Source organism: Aptenodytes forsteri, unplaced genomic scaffold (assembly GCF_000699145.1).
Source record: "Aptenodytes forsteri isolate BGI_AS27 unplaced genomic scaffold, ASM69914v1 Scaffold340, whole genome shotgun sequence".
Classification (NCBI taxonomy): domain Eukaryota; kingdom Metazoa; phylum Chordata; class Aves; order Sphenisciformes; family Spheniscidae; genus Aptenodytes; species Aptenodytes forsteri.
In genome coordinates this window covers 1,160,223-1,183,837 of record NW_008795441.1, presented here as the reverse complement: position 1 = coordinate 1,183,837, position 23,615 = coordinate 1,160,223, and the positions used below count along the sequence as shown (strand labels likewise).

Below are 23,615 nucleotides of genomic sequence, written 5' to 3'. Positions count from 1 at the left end.
GTAAAGAAATTTTTCCTCACGTCCAATCTAAACCTCCCCTGGCGCAACTTGAGGCCATTTCCTCTCGTCCTATCGCTTGTTACTTGGGAGAAGAGACCGACACCCACCTCGCTACAACCTCCTTTCAGGTAGTTGTAGAGAGTGATGAGGTCTCCCCTGAGCCTCCTTTTCTCCAGGCTAAACAACCCCAGTTCCCTCAGCCGCTCCTCATAAGACTTGTTCTCCAGACCCCTCACCAGCCTCGTTGCCCTTCTCTGGTAGGCAGTCAGGACTGCCTACCTCACTCAAACATAGGTAAGGGTGCTCATGCCCTTGGCCTGGTAAGTCTGGATGGACTGTGGGTAGTTAAACTGGTTCACCACAACTAGTTCAGTTGCAAACGTTTCAGTTCTTCGAGGCTGCTAAGTCTGTGCTCATATCTATGGAACAGGTATGCCTGCAAACACCAATGGAAATGAGATTTGCTCTACTGGAATTTCAGCTTTATGGACCATAACATTATGTACCTTATTCTCTTGGAAAGGAAGCATCACTCCATAAATACAGAGACTTAGTATTTTAATCTGGAGTGTTGTTGGCTCTACCCCCTCCCCGTACAAAGTTAGAAGCAGCACTCTGTGGCCATTTTCTCTAATAGGCTCTTGCATAATGTGACCTTAAGGTTTCTTCTGCCTACGCATCACAGAATAATTCCTCCTCCTTTTCTCCCATATACAAGTCTGAAAAGCTATTAATCAGTTGCATTTCTATCTGGCACAAAAGCAAAAATTTCTGTTGACCTTCATTACCCAACATATTCTTAGTTCCAAGCCTAACTACTTTACTGAGATGAATTCTAAACCCTGGTATTATCCTGCTTTTGGATGCAGTCATTTATTACATGGTAAAAATATCAACAAAGTGTTTAGGAAGACTCCTGCTGAATTTATCCCTGTTTTTAAAAATGCCCTTCTTTGCATACCTGGGGGCTGAGACACTTCATCATAGGTCATCTGCAGCCTTTGAAACCAATTTCAGAACCTAATTACAATAACGCACATCCAAATCAGCCTGTCAAGCACAATTGTTATCAGCAAAATTTGACCTCAGTCTGTCATTAACAAAAACCAGAATAGTAGGCCTAAATCCTTCATGTTCACTTGGAAACTTCTCATTCTTTCTTTATAATTTTTATCCTGATTTCCTAAAGAAATTAGGCTTAAAAGATGAAACTGCATGTCTGCCATTCAATTCTCATCTCATTCCATGTTAACCACCTCTGAAGCTGATGGTCACCTTCTACACAATTTGACAAAAGATAACTGAGTGCCTGTGTATTTTGTGAAACAACAGGCTGAAGGCAATGTTAAACTGCATTATTAGACATAAGAGAATCCACACAAGACTGAACCACTGGAAATCAGGTTTCATGGGTTCTGCTATTCACAAAATTAGTTGCCACCTAATCAGTCATTTAGCTTACTATTCATGCCAGGATTTGCCTGTGCCTCTCAGTCTCATTGACGTTTATATCTTTCCTTGCTTCGTCTCCGTTTCTTTCCTTTCTTCCCCCAGTCCCTTCAATTCTGTTTTCTAACCCAAGCCAAAACTCTGCAACTTTTAAGCTCCAGCAAATTCTCTGTAAACCACCCTCTTCCTTTTCTCCTAACTGCCCTGTTCAGTTCTCTGCCAACTGGACCTCCTAATCAGCTCAGTAGCACATGAGCTGTCACCTCCTGCAGTCCATCTCCCACACCTCTCAGGTCCCCCACACTCAGTTTCTTTATCCATCTGCTGCCCTCTTCTCTGTTTTGAAACTTTCTTCAACTTCCAGGTCATGTTGTGCTTCCACAGTCTTATCTTCTTAATCAACCCATTTGATGTGCCCTGCCCATCTTCTATTCACCAGACAAGGGCTCCTTTCTCCCTGCATCAGAGATCCACTTGAGTTATTACCCCACCCTACCTCTCCTCAGACAGGCACAGAGCACAATGACTTCCGTGGGCACGGCTCCCTCTCCAATGTGTATTGTCCACTTACCACAAGAGGCTCAGTACGTGGCCTGGGCATGTAGGGAAAGGTCTCTCGAAGGAAAGTGGTTATCTCCAGGAGAAGCTGACAGGCTGCCATTTTCAGTGCAAAAGGACAACAACATTTGGTAGGATTCACAGTGCCTAGGAAAAAATATTTCTGTGGTGAGCAAGGAGATGATACAGAATCTGGAACCAAGAGGTGATGGACATTTTCACATATGGTGCACAATTCAAGCTGCACTAAAAAAGAGGAAAACCCAGACTTCTATCTATGCTACTTTTCCTACACTAAAAGGAACATAGTCAAATATCAATCCATGTATTTACCAGCACATGCAATAGTACTAACATGCTATAGTGTACTATAGTATATATTATAGTATATTATGGTGAAGTATCTACTAAACTAACATGATCTTACAGCATTTTGTATATACCTCATTTAAAGTAAACACAGATTAAGAAGTAGATACCCTTCTTCCCCTTTACAGTTTTGCATTCAGCCAAATCTTGTGCAGTTCTAGAAAAGAACCACTTCAAAATACAGGAAAATTTCTCAAAGTACATGGAATTATGACTAGCCAGCAAAGAGGTACTATGCCTATTATTAATTACTACCCTGATAACTGGAAAAGATGGCCTTCTTTGAAGTCAGGCTTCTTTTTTGTGCACAGAATCCAAGTGCTATTTAGAGATAATCAAGAAAAAAAAAACCAAATTGCTTAATCAAATTATACATTCAAATGCTTAACCTAAAACAAAGGGGGAAAGGGAAGAGGGATTATTGAAATACTTGAAGTTTTGTCTCAACTGAATCTAAACAATCAGCTTCAAAAGCCCTACATTTTGTAACCCATCTAATGCCATTCAAAGCTTGAAAAGTATGAAGGATTCTTCAGTGCTTTACCAATTTGAAAAATACTATTTAGGATAATGGACAGCAAAAAAAGTAAATAAAAAAATTAGTTGTGACAACAACTAACCACACCCATTTTTTAATAGTGCCTGATTTTACCATCTACATACATTTCAGAGAGATTTATGTTTTCACTTGCTTTCCACCATGTATGATCCAATTACTTTTTGCAAAGAAACGGTCCAAACCAAACAAGTGAAAGGATGCTGCAGGGATCACTAAAACCAGATTAATTCTGTGATACTTGCTCATTCCTCTGTACACATTACCAGTAACAAATTATGGACTTTCTAGGGACTAAAATAATCTGAACTATCAAATACAGATGAGGCATACAGTGTAATGGAATATCTAACTGCATATTTTATGCTCCTCAGTCTATTCCCTACAGCATACAGGGCAGTTTTTGAAAAGTCTGTGCCTTCAGCAAGAATGCAGATTGGTTATTTTCAGACCCTGGCTTTCAGGAGAGTACTTGAACTTTTACATGGCTTTCTAGACCACAACCTGTTCTCTCTGTTTGCTTGTCTTAGACCACCCTTTTAAAGCATCTCCTCATCCCCTTTTGAGTGCCTTATCAGTGGCTGAACAGGGACAAGAAAGACTATTCTGTCACTTAGTCATGGGAATGCAGTTGTTCTTCACCTTTCAAAAGTCATTCATGGTGCAGGAGAGGGAAAATTTTGGGTGCACTCTCCTGCTTTGAATATATCTCTTAAAGGGCCAATAAAATATCCAGAACAGCCACCCACATTCATGTAGCTGCTAGCGCTGGCACACCACAGTGGCACATGTGAAGGTCTAGCTTAGGGACAATACTTTCTCTTGAGATAATTTCCCACAAATGCCATTTCACTGCTCCCACCTACTCCTCTCTACTCCAGAGCTGGCCTTTATGCAGTGATAAGAACAAACCCAGAACCACAGAAAAAGAAACCAGAAGATACATAAACAGTGCTAGCACACTACATCCAATGGCGAACAACAGTACATGTACACAGGAACCGGTACATTACAGCACACACGTATATACAAATGGTGTCTGGAGAGGACATAATGTTTGTTACCACCTTCACCTACACCTACAACAGTATATGTTTTGACTTAATGTATTTTGATTCACAGGGTGTGTTATAATTTGCATGCCTATCTAGACTTTCAGAATCAGTGATCTGTGACACACCCCCCACCCTTATGTACACACACACACAAATGTGTGCGTTTTAGTCATCTTCTTGTTATACAGGTTTTTAATGATACTTTTTATACCACTGTGCTATATTTCTGCCTGAGAATCAGGCAAACATACTGAAGTCAAGATTTAAAAGCCTTTGGTAGAGCTGTGCCAATTCACATCAGGTGAGGAGATGACTCTTCAATGTTAAGAAACAGAAAAGCAGCTGATCTTACACAAATATTTTGGCAGAAATAACTGGGAAGAATGGGAGTCTGAACCACTTTTGGCACTCAGGTGACAGCAAGACTCAAGAAATTAGTACCCTGCTTATAATTGCAGTTGCCAGGAATTGCAACTCACTGCCTGGTTTCACCTCCTTTTCCTTCAAAGTCTCTCAGTGCTGCTACCCATCTGTTATGTTGTACATCCAGGCACGGAAAGAACAGGGGAGGAAGCTGGGGTGAAGGTGAGGGACTGGGAAATACAGCTGGGTGGCAAGAGGATGAAAAGAGAAGAAAAATTAAGTGCTCCTAAAGCAGAGGTTCTTACAAGCCGGGGTTCTTGTAGTAAAGGGAGTCTCCTTACTGTCATCTAAAAAGTCTTCTTCCTCATCCTCCTTTCTCAGGCGCCTCTTGGTCTCCTCATCATAAATGAGGCCCAGCAGGTTGGCAGGGCTCTCACTCTCAGCATGGCACAGCTCGTTGAGGCGGACACCGATTGCCTGCAGACAGGGAGAAAGGGAAGGCACAAGGAGATGAGAATTTCAGCCCAACTCACTGGTGGTCAAGGGCTCTGCCCCATGCAGGCTGTGGAGATGTTTCAGCCAGAACAGAATGTCCGGGCTTTATTTTTATTGTCTTCAAAATGCAGTGAAGTAGAGAAAGGGATGACAGAAGATTAATTGCTACCAAGGCCATAATTTATTTCCCCCTTTTTTCCAACCAAAATTTGCAAACACTGTCAAATTTCAGGATGAAAAAATTTTGCAGATTTGGTTAAATAACAAAAAAAATCCCCAAACCAGCACATGATAGGCAGGAGGAGATTAGGTCATTATTTTGTATGAATTTCTTCCACTTTCTTTCTCCCCTTGATATATGTGTGCCAGTTTTTTGCTAAGTCTGAGATTACTGAGAATATTTAAGAAACTGTTTAAGAACTTAAACTCCGTTTAAGAAACTATCCTGTGACTTAGGAATCCCGTAACAGTCCCTGTTTCCTCCACAAAACCATTGAATGCCCATGGGAAATCCTGCTACCATCTTTAAAGGAGAGACTGCCTGATGCACTTTCCAAAAATAAGCTCACAATATGCATATAAAAGCTGGGAAGGTGCATGGTCAATGGTGTAGAGGGGATCCATGTAGAGAACAGAGACAGACAGATTTCCACTGAATACTGTTACATTCTCCATAAAGGCATTGATCGTTTATTTGTGGCTGTTTGCCAGCATCATTATCAGCAAGTAAACAGCCCTCATGGTGCTGTCAGCAAAGCTACAGATGAGGGTGTGTTAGCAAGAAGAATGCTTTCCTGCTAAGACACTTCAGAGCTCTTAAGGATTTTCTTCATTTTCTTTGCTGCAGATAGGTGAAGAGAACACAGACAAGTAAGTAAAACTTTATCCTGTGATATCATCACTTTGTGAGGGAGGAAATGTGTTTAATTACTGAGTTTTCATCAGCACTTGCCATTTGGCCTCCTTGGTTTTGGGATAGTTTCAGAGAAAGATACTACAGAGGATTTCTGAATCTTCTACAAGTCAGCACTGATGGTCATGCCAGCACTACATAATTTTCCTGTCTCAGCTGAAGCAAAGCAGAAATAGATAAAGAGTCACAAACAGGTATTAGTAAGGCTCTTCTTCCTTGCTACTAAGCAGTTCCTGTGAAATCCAGCAACAATGAAGAGCATAGACTCTGCTACACAAAGAGAATAAGGTGGTATTGTTGTGGTTTGCAAGCTGATGCAAATAGTTGCCAACCTCAGCTACCTGTGAGCCTGCACATTGCTAAATAAACTCCACATCTCTCACAATTTTTTTCCCCTTTCATGTTTCAGGCATTTAAAGGAAGAAATGTTCTGCTTGCCTCTCCACAAATCAGTAATTTATCACATATTATTTATGCTGTGTTGTCCACCCGAATATTAAAGTAATCATACATAATCCCACAGCATCCTAACTAATGAGCACTGAATTCCTAACATGTATTATCTGCATGAATTATCCTTGGTTTTCCTAGCAAACAGAGAGCATGCCACGGATTAAAAGAAAATGCCTCTTAACAGAAGAAGCCAAAGGAAGTGACAGGCTAACGGGATCAGAATAGATTTAACATTGTATTATTTAAAAAGGCAGCATAGCAAGTGATACTGCATGATTCAATAGGCTCATCACTGTTACAGGCAGCCCAAATCCCACCTGGTGTGGAAAGGGTTTACACTGTTATCCTCTGATGGCTGTTAGGGAGGCTGAATTAAAGGAGTTGGGTGGGGAAAAAAGGTTTTACGTTCATTCTTGGTCTCACTAAACTTTGACAATAGCACTGTATATCACAATTAGCGAGCAATGACAGACAAGCAAGGATCCATAATTAGCACAAACTTCCAGCCTTATTTACTGCAAGAAAAAAACAGAACAAGGCCTCAGTGCATTCAGAGACTAATATATTCTTTTCTCTTTGTCCAAGGATCTTCCTTCCAGAGCAGCAGCCCTGCTGCCACCAAGCAGCAAGGATGGTGTGCTGTAGTGTTGACAAGGATCTGGTAGCATGGAGGCAGAGATGGGCTGGGGGAGGTATCCCATCTTCTTGGTACTGGAGCTGCTTAGGAGCTATGTGAGTGCACAGTCCATTGCCCTTCATGCTGATATTGCCCACAGTGAAATGGGCAGGTTAACGCAGAGAAACAGCAGCATGTTCTGCAGCAGGTTCCTGTACTACAGCAACAGAAAGCTGTTTCTCCTCACGGTTCAGCCTATCTGGTTGGAATCAGAGCCAACAAAAGCGGTCATCTGAGGAGCACAGCTTGCAGGGTCCAAGCCCTACAGGCTTGGCTGGTGGCTGCCGCTTATGCTTCCAGCCACCTTCATCTGAAATAGCTTCTGGGAGGTAAAAGCAGTGCCAGAGGACCAGCCTTGCCCAGCATTCAACATAAAGGACATAAAGGAACTGCACCTCAGCAGTGCTAGGTGCAGCCCAGTCCTAAAGCATGAGTCTGTTTGGGGGCTGGTGATGCTGTGGATAACTATACTGTCCTAGCCTCCAGTGAGAAGAAACAGAAATATTCATGGGTGGCAGGACACCTTGCAGTAAAAAGAGAAGAAATTTGCATGGTAAAGACTACTCTCCAAATCTTCTCCTGCCTTACAGTAAGGTAAAAGTAATGCTTTTCTCTTCTGGGATGTTCCTAAGCATCTAGCAAACGCGTGCCATGGTAGCATGTTCCTAAGCATCTAGCAAACGCGTGCCATTCCTACCATGGACAATGGATCTAGATATGCCTTATGATGCCATTAAAGTTAAGGGGAAGAAAATGATGCTAAGTTGCTTGCCATCAGATTTCCCTGGCTCCTTTCTTGTGATCTTGCATCATATGGTGGTACTTTAACATTTCTAAAAGAAAACCTTCCTGGACTTTTTCCAGGTCAGGTTATTTCAGTTTCTAAAAATGGCAGCTGATGGGGAATCTAACTGGCTTCTAATGGTTACTGACTTGCTTGCTCCCATTTTGTTAGGATCTGAAGAAAATGAATGTCTAGAGGCATAGAGTCCACAAACAGATGGATAGTCCTGACTGTCAGCAATGCATGCAAAAATACAAGGACTATGTAATTTATGTTCTCCACTTGGAAGGATTCCTCAAAGGGGTTAGACTAAGGTGGTGACCTCATGAAATATAGAAGCAAATACATTCACACTACGTACTTTTTCAAGGAACTTTGGTATCTGTGCTGTTATTAAGATAGTCAGCTGTGTTTGAGACATAACAGAGAGTAGGGTGCCCAGGTAGCATTCCCTGAATTAGCTTCAGAAATGGAAGGAGGAGAGCTGCCAAGAGACAAAGCTTATTAGCTTGGGTGCTCAAACCCAAGCTAGGTTCTCCCCCTGGGCTGTGTTTTGCGGTGGGAATGTACTGACACGGTCAGCACTAGCTCAAGGTTCCCTACAATGTGCTCCACTGAGAAGTGTGTGTTGGTTTAACTTAGGAGAATACGGGTCAGCAAGGCTTTTTTGGCATGGCTTATGTAAGTACCCCAAGACTACAGAATACATGGTTTTCAAATTCCCCTGAGCCTTGGATTTTATGTCTTTTTCTTTTTTTTGGCTCATGATTCTCACTGTAAAAATCTCTGGTTTTGTGAAAAGAGGCGAGAAGCACAAAGCTCACTTCCAGATAGACATATGTAACTGGCACCATAGAGGTCAAAGGAACTTCTCCCACTATTTTGAGTTGTGTGAAATGACTTGCAATAAGCATCAGACCTTCAGCAGGTATACCCTGGTGGGCTTCCAAAGAAATTGCAAGCAGCACTGACAGGGCCAGACAGGGCAATTGCCTAGTTCATGTATGCTAAGAGATCACGATCAAATAAAACTTGAAGGAGCCAAGCTCAAAATAAACAGAGGCAGTTCTTTAGATGACATGTAGTAGCCCCGTAGAATTCCCTGCCAAAGAATGATGAGTGCTAACAGTTTGTACGGGTGCAAAGAGAGACTGAACAAGTATGTCAAAGAGAAATCCATTACTAAATATACAGCACCACATCTAGCTCAAGCAGCCCTGGGCTAAAAATATTTGGAAGCTAGAAAAAAGCAAGTAGTATCACACCCCCTGCTCTTACTCTTCCTTAGGCATTCACATATGACAAGTGCTGGAAACAGGAGAGTGGACCAAATAGATCCTCAGAGAGAACAGAGCAGGGGGAAGGGAAGGAAGGGGACACCATTACGTCCTAACAAAGTCTGTTTCCATTAGGAGAAAAGCTGACCCTGGCAGGCTGTGAAGTGCAAGTTGAAAGGGAGGCTTATAAGTCCCCTTTTTACTGGAACTGAAATTCTGCATAGGATCTAATTACCTTTACATCTTGGTATATTTTTTAATGTAAGTAGAAGAGAAACAAATACTTACATCTCCCCATTGGTAGAAGAGCTTAGCTGCATTCCACTGCAGCTTCTGGTTCCTTTTGTTGCCCACGATAGGAGAACGCCCACGAGACAGGCCTTTCTTAGTAATGTTCACATGGTGGCCCTTCATCCACTCGGGCCAGTTGCCGCGATTACAGCGGTGAACGAAGCGTGCACACTCGAGGAACAGGGCTGCTCTCGCCACTACAGGAGCTTCCTGAAATGTTTGCAAAAAATCACCTTGAATACAAATACATTGGAAAAACTCTCTGAACATTAGAGGATTTTGTGCTTTAATCAATTGCTTTGCAAGTTTGCCATGCAGTCACATAGACTGAGCAATCTCTCCATCAGAGTCTGAAACCGGGATCTCTGCCTTGAGTCACATCTCTTGAGCTAATAAAACCAAGGCTTATAAACACTGAACAGTTATGCTTAGTCCAACAACTAGAGGGGCAGAAAGAGCCACATTATAAACTTATAGAATCATAGAATCATAGAATAGTTTGGGTTGGAAGGGACCTCTAAAGGTCATCTAGTCCAACCCCCTGCCATGGGCAGGGACATCTTCAACTAGATCAGGTTGCTCAGAGCCCCGTCCAACCTGACCTGGAATGTTTCCAGGGATGGGGCATCCACCACCTCTCTGGGCAACCTGTGCCAGTGCTTCACCACCCTCAGTGTAAAAAATGTCTTCCTTATATCTAGTCTAAATCTACCCCCCTTTAGTTTAAAGCCATTCCCCCTTGTCCTGTCACAACAGGCCCTGCTCAAAAGTCTGCCGCCATCTTTTTTAGAAGCCCCCTTTAAGTACTGATAGGCTGCAATGAGGTCTCCCCGAAGTCTTCTCTTCTCCAGGCTGAACAGCCCCAACTCTCTCAGCCTTTCTTCATAGGAGAGGTGTTCCATCCCCCTGATCATTTTTGTGACCCTCCTCTGGACCTGCTCAGTCAACCTTGTTTTGGTACCTCTCAGTAATCCTTTCTTTCAGAAACCATGTAACTGCCAAAAAGCAGAGGCGTGCATCTGACACTTTTGCTGGAGGAATAAGTCAAGTTTTCTTTTCACCTTCGCCAGTAAGGCTGCAAAAATTGCAAGCGCAAATGGCAGCATGGAGACATGAATCCTAGCATTTGTCTTGTTAAGTTCTGCTTGCGCATCTTCGGGGTGGAAGCATGAATGGAGGCTTGCTGAAACTAGGAAGAATGTTATTTTGCACTTATAACAAGCAGATACGGAGAGTGAAATCCGTTACTGCCATAAGTCAACAAAATTTTGCTGGCTTAACTTCAATGGCCTTACCAAGCATCAGACAATTTAGTACTGAAACTTAACATCAGGCAGCCGAGTTTTGAAGTGATTGATTATTTTCCAGAGGAAAATCCTCCTGCCCCCAGCTTGGAAGAGCACTTTTCTTTAATGGGAGAAATGATATTGATTGTATCTTTGTATTAAATTGCCCAGCAGGATCCATGTTAGACCAATAAAGAATGCTTCTGAAACTCTCAAACATGTTCAAAAATGGACACTGTAATTTCCTTCCAAAAGGGTAGCTTAGACTCAGGAAGGAGATTTCTTCCCAGCAGCCTACAACTCTGCAAAAATAACATCTTTACAGACATGGAAAGTGACTAAAACCAAATGGTTCTCCCCATTTCCATTTAATTTTCCCCCTCTCTTCCTGTAATTTTCACAAGCAAAAACCCCTGTGGCCAGCAGGTTGTAAAACTAAGAATACAACAATGTCCACAATTTACAAGCTGGCTTTGAAAGCTTCCCTAACAGGGATTTCACAGAGCACAAACATGTGTATTCCACACATTTAGATGCTGACAGCTTTAATGAGATAATTTAAACAGATCAGCATCCACTTATAAGGGGAGGTTCCTCATCTGTGGTCTATAAATAGCAGACGGGCCCTGAGACCATGGAAGATGGTCTGTGGAACATTATTAAATAGTACTTCCAATAGTGCTTTAATCAAAAGTTGAAAGCAAGCAATTTTGGACCAATGCTCCAAAAGTTTGGGAACTGATTTAAGAAATTTTGTACTGCAGCTAAACTTACAGCCAGAAGTTACTACCAACAGGACTGAAAAAAGTCATGCCTTTTAGGGGACTGGCAAGAAGAAAAAAAAAAAAAGATTATGTTTTGTCTACATTAACAAGAAAATATATGTTGATTGCTTCCTGACACAACATCCGTTTGCAGCTTTTTGCTCATATTTTATTCAAATGTTGGAAGAGAATAGCAATCTTTTAGCAATTCTCTTGAATAAGAACATTAAAGCTGGCCCCATGTTCTGATGAGGAAGGCAGAAATCTGAAGCCAGACAGTCATTGACAACCAGGAACAAAACTAATATCTAGCACCTGGAAAAACCATTACAAATTACTTGTTGCCCACATGCAATATGCAACACTGAATAGCTGAGGATTTTATTCTTTTATTCTCGCAGAGTAAAACCTTAACCATGGAGACATACATGAAAAGATGAAGCTCCAGCCTTAGTCTCCTGCTGGTTTAGTTCACCACTGGTAATGTCACAATTTCTTAGCATATAGGAATCTTGTAAAGATACATGTTGTAAACATTACAGAAGTACTCAACTACTATAACTAAAGGAGGATATATAGGATGGGGGGTGAAGAGGAGGAGGACTGTGTCCTGGAGCAGGAGTTCCAAATTAAAAATCACTGAAAAGACCTCCTGCATGAAGGAGGACTTTCTGAACATCACAGGGCACAAGCTCCCTGTGATTGCTTACCTGAGGCTGAGAGAAACCTGAAGCAGCAGCAAGAGAAAGATGAAGATGTGACAGAATGGACAAGGATGGATTCACACCACAGAGAAACACATCACAAATGGAGAGAAATGAATCAGGCAGGCGATGCGTAGCTGAAAAGAACACAAGTTACCATGGTCACTGTCAAAACTTAACACAGCAGCAATACTCTCAGAAGCCTGCCCATGCCTGTGAAACTGTTCACAAGTCCACTTTTAACATTAGACCTACTATACCGCTTTGCCTTTTGAAAATTTTTCTTGTACCGTATAAATTGACATGAATAAGAATCCACCATTTTCTTAACAAAATTTCAAGTATTCCAATTGGAGCTTTCCAACAGATACCCTGATTTGTACTAATAACAGCAAAAGCAATGACCTGGGTGGGAGGGAGCAAATACAGAATGGATTTGGAATTTTACAGCATCACATCACTGTTCAAGTACAGCTGATTCTGCAGAGTTTTATGACTGCAGAGTGTTTAGGTCCAGTTTTGTTTTCAAGGACAATTAATTCTATAACATTAATCAACCAGTGGTAATTTTCTTGTGTCCTTTCTTATACTCTGCAAGACACTGAACAAAAATTCATTTCCACTGGTCTCTTCAAGGAAAAAGAAAAAAGCAAAATAGCAACAATTGACTTTTAGAGTAAACAAAGTAAATTCAAGTACTGTCAAAAGATGCTGACTGGATAGCTCTGCTTTGTCTAGCCACAAGATAAGTCTGGCATGAGAAGTAGCTTAGCAGGTATATGAAGACAGGTGAGTAAATTATTAACCAATGTCTAGGAGAATTGCCTCAAAAATGTTAGTTCAAATCTCTCTGATTATATCTAAAAATGGTCAAGTACAATCCACGACACAGCCCTTTGTTTCTGTTCCCAGTCACCTATTCTGGGGACCTGTTTGGAGCAATCTCTGATTTCCTTCCAGGTCATATGCCCTCCTATGAACAAATATTTCTCCTATGGAAACAGGCACATGGGAACAACAGAGCCTGCCTAAAACCCTTGGTGACATGGAGTCAGGATACTGGCAAGTATTCTTGCAGTTTAGACTTTGCTTCTGCCCTCCCAATACTTGGTAGGTCCTCCTAAACACAACCCTACCATAAAGCAGTGCCATTATGGAATTTCAACAAGGATAAGAGATTTACATGTTAGAACAGATCAGCTCACACTTCTTATTGGAGAAGTGTAATTGTGATAGGTGTCACACATTGCTAAACTGGTCAAAGGAAAGCTTGTATTTCCCCACCTGAGTCATTTACACTAGTCTACTTAGGATACTTTAGGTAACATCTTTATACAATACTAGACAGTGGTTTATTGGAACCCTCTGCCGAAACTTGACCACAGACTGAAATATCATATGACTTGCCTTTCAACTTCCAAAGTTTCTTAAAAAGGAAAAGAAAATCAATTTTATTATTGCCAAGTCTGGATTTAAGCTGGTGACATAAGGATGAAACTGCCTGCAACTTATTATCAATTGTCATTGAATGTTTGTTTGCAAAGCCAAAATTGATTGTAGTTTTATAAAATTCAGTCAAGGATGGATGCTGCTTCTGGGAAAATATGTTAACTACATAGTTTCTAAAACTAAGGCAACACCCAATTTAATATCTAAATAAATCATTACCTCCATAAGGATGCAGCCTTTGTTTCACTGTTCTAATTTTAAATCACTGTGGCAAACCTGTATAAACATCCAGGCTGATCAAAGATCTTGAAGTCGGTATAAGAATGGAATTTCAAAAATCTGCATGAAAAAGCATGCTGAAAAAGTTTATGAAAGAACTGAAACTGGAGCTGTTTGCCTTTGATTCTTTGAAGGTTGCCATAGCAACTCGGCTGGATAAAATGACTTAAGAAGTTTTTAATTTACATCAAACCTGATTCAAACTATTACTTCAAAAGCCTGAAAACTGAAGTTAAAAAACCAGAATGTTTTCTGTTGGGTGTGCTCTATTGACATAAAATGTGGGAATTTTCCATAACAGCATACATTGCCATTAAGCAATACAGTGAGATGACAAGCTGTCATCTTTCGAAACCTGCAGTGCATGTGACTTCTTAACTTCCATATATCTCCAATACTTTGTAGACAAAAATTCCAGCTGAGCAGGTACTTGTAAGAAGTCTCCCAAATCTGTAATTAGAACAAGGCTGCTTTCATCTTTAGCTGCAGACCTTCTAGAAATTCTGATACCAAAGCTTTCTGCATCATTCAGCGGAAAGGAAACAGAGTCAAACTCTATTTTGTAAAAGCCAGCTCTGGAAGTCGGAACAGACATCTTCAAACAGTTCACTCTGGTAGTTTTCAGTTGACTTCATACACGGGCACAGAGTAAGTTGGTCTGTGGCTTAAGTGTTCGAGAAATTTAAAAAATAAATAAGACATTTACAGAAAATAGGGACATAATTCCCAAACTCCTGTTTTATCATCTGATTTATTAGCACACAGAGTATTGCACCCTCAGAAGGATCTTAGTGACATTCTTGACAACAATGAGCTCCTCCCTGCCCACGCACCTTACATTCCTTGTGTTAGTTTAGAATTCGCAATGGGGTGGCAGCCCGGCAGCCTTGAAGAATGAAGTTGTCTTTGTGCAGCACACACGGCAGGAGTGACTATTTCCCCAAGCCACCTTCTGAGCTTACTGCAACCCTGACTGGTAGGAACCACTTCTGACTGTGAGAGCATGAGACAGGCTTCCCTATCAGCCACTGCTTCCATAGCTTCCAGCCAGAGGGCCAACAATCTCCAACAGGAAGACTGGGAACTAGTGAAGAAAACACCTGTCTACTGGAAGATGGATGGGGACCAGTCCAAACAGCAGAGCTAGATGTGAACTGATAGCAACAGCAACTTTGGGCCAATATCAATGCAGACTTGCTTGAATCTGCAGCCTAAGGATGCAAGGTTAAGAAGAACGTGTAAAAGCGTGGTGCACAGAGTGTATCATCCCTACAACTATGGAGCAGACAAGGCAGCACAGCTCAGGGCACAGCACTAGCAGAATGGGAGAGTCCATGAGCCTGGCATCTCCAGCAGCAAGCAAAAAAACTGAATATGAGCACAAATGGTATGACAGTCAAAGAGGCAAGTGGTGAAGAGTGGGAAGACAAAGGGATAGAGAGGATGCAGATGCTTTGAGAGCAGTGGCTTTCAATCTTTTTAAGTTTGCAGACATCCAAACACTTATGGAAGGAAGTAGAAGAGCACTGTGCAGAGAAGTTACTAATAATTGGCTGGCTTTTCGTAACCGTCTTTGTCACACTCTTGTGCTTGTCACATAAGCACCTCACAGAGCCCCACTGGCCCGTGAACCACAGGCTGAAGGCCACTGCTTTGGAAATGGAAGGCGCTGTTAAAAAACCAGCAACTGCAAGGAAAGGAAGGAGGGAGATGCAGAAGAGTCCCTCAGTGTCAGGAAGGAGGGACTGAATTGTGTCACTTCTGTGATTTGGATCTGCAAAATAGCAATATCTGCATTTAAAAGCATGCACACTGACATTTGAAGTTTTTCCCACTGACTGGCTCTGGTGACTAATAGTTCAGTGTGGCTTAATGTATTTATAACTCTGTCAGAACTCTTGAGTGGAATTACTATGCCTCTCCAGGTAGTTACCCAGTCTTCAATCCTTATTCTGTAGGTTATTATTGACACTAGGAGCAGAAGCAAAATGGCTGTGAGCAAAATTGGAAGGCTGACAATAAAAGCTTTGCGCTAGCAATAATCTAGTTATGGAGAGCCATGTAATAAAAAAAGACCCATTTTGTCTGCATACTCATCCAGTCACATGCTAAAACTCCACCTAATAACAGCAACACCAGTTGGCATTGCTGTGATGCTTTACCTGCTTTCTGTGCGGGCATGAACAGCATTAGTGAATGACAACGGACCACCACGTATGCACATGCTCTCACTCAGCAGGTAAAAATACACCAATGAATGACTTACAAGATCTAGGGCTGCTGCCAAAATGGAGGCATCGGGGATAGTGCCTGGTTCACAGCAGTTCAGGAGAAACTGAAAGCGCTTCATGCCTTGGCGGATTGCTCCCAGGTTCACAACATTCTTGGATTTTCCTCCTTCTTGGTTGGAGGTCAAGTGATCATCAAAGCTATGGCAACCTAAAGAGGTAGAGAGTACAGAGGGTATGCAGGGAGGGATAGGGAGAAGGGAACACAGTCTCTCACCAATAAAAAAGTGGTACAAAAACCCTGATGAGTACAGTCTTGGTCTAAATCCCTTCCTCACTTTGATGCGCTATCTTGAAGATAACAGGGGCATTTTTACAGTATTCATGACTTTCATGAAATAGGTGTACAGCAAGCCAGATTCTGGTCTTGGTCATACTGATGTCTGCCCAAAACAATTCCACCATACTCAGTGTGGAAGCCCAGGATCTACTCCAGCATAGGTGAACCAGAATATGGCCCTTCCTCCCCACCTCTTTAACACAGAACATCATGCTTACTGTCTGTTTTTCCTGAATAATCTCTTATCTTACTTCTCTATTGCCTCTAAGTTTTCCTTAAAGTGGAGCATGCATGAACCTTATTCCTCATGTATCAATTTATTAATATATCATCTACTAGGACAGAAAAATCAGTAGCAAATATTGGAAATGTTCTGTGTGGAAATCAAGTGCTGTCCTTTTTTTAGGCATATATCTTCTGCAATTATCAGAACACCCGAAGTGAGACTGGACTCAACGCCTAGGTATCATCATCATTCCAGCCTCTCTCCTTTGAAGTGTCTTGCACTCTTTGGGATGGAAAGCTCCCTAATAAGAGTTTCTTTTGAAAATGAAGCTAGCACCCCCCTCCAGGGCTTCTTTCAAGCACGATTTTAAACTCCATGTATAGAGTTCACATGATAAATCAACTAATCCCATTGCCAATTGGAATGAACACTTCTGAATGCAGAAGATCATTATGCAGTCAGTACCCAGAGTTGAGAGAGTGGTAGAAAGACACAGATGAGAAATCAGGAAAGTAGTTTCAAGGCCAAGGTGGCTGGTCAAAACAAGAACAGTCAGCTTCTGGACTTTTTCTCTTTATCCATAATACTCTCCCTGTTTACATGTGAAAGGACATAAGTTTACAGAATACTGAAGGATAAAGCACTGAAGAAGAGAACACTGAGTGGAGAATTCAAAACTGGCTTTAAACATGGATTTGAAAGGCAAGAGGCAAAACGTCAGCTCTACAGGACTTTGTGACTTCTCCTTCCTCAGGAAAGAAGAATGGCTGAAACTCAAAGTCCCTTTGAGATTGCACTCCCCAGAATTACTTGGAAAGCACTTATGTACCACAAACAATAGTCACAACAGAAAATGACAATGTAGATCTTCACTTTTCTCCTGAAGACAGAGGTATATCAAATTTCAAGAGACTTCTTTATGACATCTGTGGCTTTTCTCTCTCCAGTGAAGCTGTACATAGTTTTCCAGTAAACAAAATGTTCCTATGTTGGGAAATATTTCATCAAAATGGAACAAACAAACAAAGTAGAAAGAACAGGTAGAACACTTACATAAATGAGCAGGCACAAATACCCTTTTCTTCCAACTCCTCCTGTTTCCTTATAGCCTGTACCATGCTATCTGAGCCTTCCTGCTATGGCTGTTATAACACTAACTCACTTGAGGTACAAACAAATGTTTCCTATTCAGGGCCCTGTTAGGGCTGTGCCTGTATGAGATAAAGAACAGAAACTTGACTTTCTGATACAGAAAGGCATGCCTAAGGCATCTCCCTAACACCAACTATAAAGATCTAGCAGACGATTTGTCCATCTGGGCTCAGTGGTACTACCTACAGTCTATCACTACAGCCCTTTGCAGTCCTCTGCAGTCCCAGCCATGCACTTTGTCGAAGTTTTGCAAGAGAATCCTTCAGAGGCAGCTGATGACTGTCCTCCACTATGCCCATCCTGGAGTAGCCTTGCTGTAAGCAGGGGAGCCCTCACTGGCTTAATGTTAATGTGACTCAGCGCTGCAGAAAATGTCACCCAGTGAGCAGAGACCATTTCCTAACATAGGAGGACACTGGATGCCCAAGCTCCCACCCCCACAGTTGCTTCCTGTGCGAATGTGAGATCATCCCTTGGAGCAAGCATGTGCTGTGGTTCCCCTGTGCTGTATGCCTTGAACACCCTGGCAACTTCTATGGTCACTCACAGTGTCTTCAGTAAGTGCCCGAAGGAACGTTAAGGGTCCCATGTAAACATACTGTAACTCACTTCTGTATATATGCTGTGTTCTTAGTATAGGTAAAAAGATCATTAAAATAAACATTTCGTTATGCATGAATGTGCATATATTTATGTGTATATATATGTATACGTATGCACACATACAGATACACACACACACGCACGCGTATGCTTACATACATATCCAACACAGAATTTCCAGTGGTCTAGATGATATATCACAATGAAGATTACAATTCAAAAATGATATGACAAATTATTCTACGTTATATTTTATTTTTTTTACTGTAATGTATTTCTCCTCTCTCTGTTTTCTTTTAAATTTGGTCTATTATGTTAAAAAGACCCAAAAACACAAGAGGAAACACCACATGGGAAAAGCATGAGCAAAGTAATGGCATAGCATCATGAATGACAAGAATGGGAAGGCAGAAATAGGTTCCAAAACAATGCTTTAGGATCAGACCTTAAGGGATTTAATAGTATGCCCATCCACCTTCAACAGGCTTTTATTCTCTTCTCCATAAGCACATAAAACCTGCTGATCTTTATGGAAGATACAGAAGCACTGGAAATTTGAAGGCCCTCTGTAACGTTGCTGTTCTACTGCGTAATAAACCGTCCCACCCTGAAAAGGCCTCACATCAATTTCACTATGCACATACAAGTACATACACACACAGGCATGTACAACCACTTTAATATTTTTGCTAATGGTATGTGGCTTTCATTGCATACCAGAGATCCTTGTGGACATGGTGACACAACTTCCTTAACTGTCACACTTTGCCTTATAAACTTTAAATACCCTCCCTTTGCTTCAGTTAGTGATCAGGCAACAGCCCAACCCTCCCCATCAACATTGCTGGACAATTTGCCTGTTTCTCATACTACCATGCAAGGGTCTCTGTCTTTAACCCATTGCATCAATTATTTTATTATGGTATTTCTAATGCATGGATATGTCAAAACCAAGTACGTGTCATGTACATCTCTTCTCTCACAGGCATGTAAAAGACGTTTCAAGTTCTCTTCATTAATTACATAAATTCTGATGTTACTCACAGAGGGCTGAAGTATGGACAACACTTCCAAAGTTCAAAAAGCCAATACTAATGTGTCATCTGAGTTTTGTATAGAACTAAGATATGCCACACATACTGAACAAGGCTTTTGATGCTCAGAGGGCCAAGACTAAATCTGTGCCATTAAATCAAGAACATGGGCACTCTAGGCAGAAGCAAACTCACAGTGGCATAAAATCAGCACTAGCAAAATGAAAAAAAAAATCATTCTCTACAAGAAAATATGAAGGACATCTCACATGAGCACTGTAGAAACAGCTGTGGCAGTCTATAAAGATCTCACTGCCCCTCTGTTGTTTGTTCCCGGTAAGAACTGGGAGAAAATATGGTGCACGTATTTCACACCTACTTCAGCACAAAGTAGTGGATGAAGAAAACAACGCAGTTCCTTCCATTGTGGGGGTATTCACCTTCCGCTACCAGGCTACAACAAGCTGCTGGGCTGATGTATTCTTCTTCTAAAGGAATGATACTTTTCACCTAGGAGCTAGTTGAAAACCACCACCAGTGTTTCTGCAGTGGTAGAATGATGACCAGTTTACATTGGTGAGATATGCTCCTTATGCTTTGCTAGTATTACTTGCCTGAACAATGTCTTACATGCATTACACTGCAGGTCTGGGACAGATGATGGTGAAATACATACAATGCAGTGTCAAAGTGTAATGTCAGAAAATAAAAAACATAATGCCAGAGAATGTAACATACTGTAAAGCTACAGAAATCATGGTGAAAAAGAAAATCTACTCCTTTTTGTGTGTTTTTGGGAGTCGGGTTGGGTTTTCTTGAAAAAACAGTAACAGAACTTCAAGATACAAGGTTATCTCCCTGACAACAAGGACGAGCTCTGACCTGAGGACACGAGCGTGTGACTGACTGCATGACATTTTAAAACAGAATATATCACAACCTTCTATTATTCATAAAGGCACTTTTCAAACATTGCTGATTTTGAAAATGCATTGCAATTAAATATACTTTCGTGGAAAGGAAAAGTAGTAGTGTTATTATTATGTTGTGTGCTAAGAAAAAGGGACAGCATCCCTAACGAATGGTATGTAGACACTAGACATGCAAACACAGAAGAAAAGAGATAATTATAACAAGGTTTGTGCAGGGTTTTCCATTTCATCAGTGCTGATCTTTGCTAAAACTGTCAAATGGTCACAAATTGGGAAAAAAAAAAGCAAACAAAAAACGGATGGAACACCCATTGTTATATTAGGCAACAAAAGATTTACACACCTAATTTTGAACTGAGTAAGTGCTTTAAAGCAAGCATTAATTTTTCAAGTGTGTTGATCAAATTTGATTTGATTTAAATAGCCCAAATGTTGTATTTGCATAATTTATTTGGGTAGTCTTGATTTTTTAAAAAAATCGACTTTACTAGAGTTTTTTTCTAAATCAAAACAAAAGAAAGAAGGAAGGGAAAGAAAACAGTTACAAAGACTAAAAAGTTGGAGAAGGCTAGAATGGATACAAAAACTACGGAGAAAGCAGGAAAAAAGGGAAAGGGGTAAAATACAGAGAGAAAGAGGTTAAAAAAAAAAAAAAGAAAGAAAAAAGGAGACGAGAACCCTGATTTCTAACCATCTTTTTCTTCTGTGTGATGAAGCTTGGATGGGTGTCTTCGGCAGGTGCGCCATTTACCAAGACGCTTGAAGAAATTCTCCTCTTCATCTCGCCCATTGTCCAGGCCACCTCCTGGCCCCCCTCCTTCTGACAGCTTCACCGCGCTGGTAAACTTCACCTGTGCAAAGACAGAGGGCCGGGTCAGGCTGCGCCATACCACTATCTCTTGGTCTTCCTTGCTTAGACATAAAGCATCTACAGAAGGGGTGTAACACAGTGGATCACCATAGCAATACATGTGGGTCTGCACAGATTTACGTACGCTGAAGCACTTCACCTTTTAAGCTTTCTGCTTAAAGGATTGGTCTTTCGCAAGAGGCTGTAAAGGCACAAAGAAGGAAGGAGAAGCGTGACCAACAATTAAACCTTAAGTGTGTTGACAGAGCCTACATTTCTCTCTCTGTGAACCAAGGCAGACTGACAAGTACAGTGTAGGTTTAACCTAGTCTTCACTGTGAGCTGCAAAAGTCCAGTATCAAATTCCCATGGTACTCTACTCTGAAGACTTCTGTGACCAAGTCTCATTGGCTGCAACGTCCATATTGAGTAGAATGTTTCCCTGGACAGCTAAAACCAGACAGATCCTATCCTTCCAAGCTCTCTGCAATCCCACCTGACACATTTACCTTGGAACTCTGCCTGATGAAAGACAGACGGTCGACAGAGCTGATATCTAGGAGATCTTCCACCCCGTCAGCCAGGCCAGAGAGGGAGGAGCGCTTCAGCCAGTTCCCTGTTGCAGAATAAGCCACTCAGGACAATTCTGAAAATGCTTCCAAGCAGAATCTATTTATTAGCGACTGCAGCATATTTCTCCAAAGTGGCCATGCCAGGGTATGGGAAAATGGGAGGAAAGGGGAAGGCAACCTTTTCATGTTACATGCATTAACTACCATGCAAGGCCAGGTCTTGGGACTTGTAAAGGATATATTCTTTGTCTATCAAATGCTATTTGGAATATTTCTCTTCTACAGAGAGGAACAATGGCTGTGAGATTAAGGTACTAGCCTACTACTTTGGAGACACGGATTCAGTATTCTATTTTGCCCCAGATATCCTCTGTTACCTTTGGCAAATTGCTTACGTTTCCCTTTGCCTCAGTTCCCCATCTGTAAAATGGAGAGAACAGCATTTCCGAGCTTCCCTTGGGAGAATATACAATATACTTGGACAGTAAGGAACTGTGTTGCAATATTTCTTAAGACAGATATATCCATCTGCATTTCTCTGCACATGCAATATGTATATAGAATAGGGAGACATACATTTACCTATGGGGAGTTTGAGTTTCTTTCGAAGGGAGATTCGTCGGGAACGGGAGCGGGAGCGCCTGTCTGTGGTGGTCCCAGAGTGAGCAGTGGTGCACTCGGATGTGTCCTGCTCAGACTGACTACTGGTATCACTCGCTGCACTCTGTGACTTGAACATCTTTCGCCAGAAGTCCTTGCGTCCCAGAACGGCCCCTTGGATTTGCTCATCACTGGAAGAAAAGGGATGCAGAGCGTGAACTGCATTTCAGTGAAGTTTGGATACTCAGGGGAATGAGGCCTCCCTCCCGCAGCCCCCTCCCGACCTCTCTATTCTTTGAGGTTGTTTCATTCTGAATTCCAAACGCACTCTTCTCAGTGGGACATACTCAAGTTTGACAGCATGCTCAATATTGTTCAAGGCACAAAATAACCATCTTTTCTACCCTGAGAAGCTTGTCCACTGAACAGGTCATTCTAATTTTTAGTTTCTACATGTGAAAAACAAATCATATTCTTTAGGTCAAAATGACCCATATTGGTAAGACTACACTGGTGCTTTCTACAAGCATGTGTACTGGAGAGCTTTTGGACATCACAATAGCCATTTGTGAACCTGCTGGAGTCACAGTTCTCATTAACGTATTGGGATGGGGACAGCATATTTTGCTATACTCTTGAGATCTCCCATGGCTGTGGCAGGGCTCAGAGCAGAACAGCTTGCTGCAATTCTGCAGAGTAGTAAAGGGCTTTGTGGTATCCTTGCAGTCTCAGCAACAGTGAGACTTTGCAGGCTCATTTAGTGCAGGAAAATGCATAATACAGAGCCCTGGGCCCTTGTGCAAGCAATGTCTTCGTACAGTGCATCTCAAAGCACTTTAACAAGACAGATGGGTATTCAGAGGCACAGAGAAGTTAAATGACTTGTCCAAAGTTACTCAGGGACCAGTGGCCATTTATAAAATTTTCTAAAATTCTTAAGAGTATTGATTAAATTTACTTCAATATTAAATGGCAGAATTCTTTGGACAATAGAGACTTCAAATGTGCAATCCCTAACAGCAGGTTGATTTGCTCATTAAGAAAACTGGTAGAGCACCTGTGCTGGTAAGGGAAACGCAACAATCTTTGGAGGCTACATGCCCAAGATAGGTCAGGAATAGGCTGGCTCTTGGGAGGCAGTAAAGGATTAATGACCCTTTGCAACAACTTGGAAGTTGAAAATTAATAGAATCATCCCCCAGAAGCACAAACAAAGCATGGAGAACAGCTGTGATGACACCTCTGAGGAATTAACACTCTATTCATGGATATGGTAGTATGCGATATTGACAAATCTACTGCACTGACATTTGAAAATCTCTGGTGGTTCCCCATCAAAATCAGGGTGGGTCCAGTT

General features: G+C 41.6%; 1 protein-coding gene across 2 annotated transcripts in view; it reads right to left on the bottom strand.

Annotated features, from left to right (window-relative positions):
- Window positions 1-23,615, bottom strand: part of UNC80 (unc-80 homolog, NALCN activator) — a 137,469-nt gene that overhangs the window by 74,551 nt on the left and 39,303 nt on the right. For both annotated transcript variants that reach the window (XM_009281068.1, XM_009281069.1), the window contains exons 19-25: window positions 22,235-22,449; window positions 21,596-21,702; window positions 20,988-21,087; window positions 15,988-16,160; window positions 9,237-9,449; window positions 4,692-4,827; window positions 2,021-2,154 (exon numbers count right to left, since the gene is read on the bottom strand). In XM_009281068.1, the coding sequence (XP_009279343.1) occupies window positions 2,021-2,154; window positions 4,692-4,827; window positions 9,237-9,449; window positions 15,988-16,160; window positions 20,988-21,087; window positions 21,596-21,702; window positions 22,235-22,449 (1,078 nt within the window). The remainder of the gene's footprint in view (window positions 1-2,020; window positions 2,155-4,691; window positions 4,828-9,236; window positions 9,450-15,987; window positions 16,161-20,987; window positions 21,088-21,595; window positions 21,703-22,234; window positions 22,450-23,615) is intronic.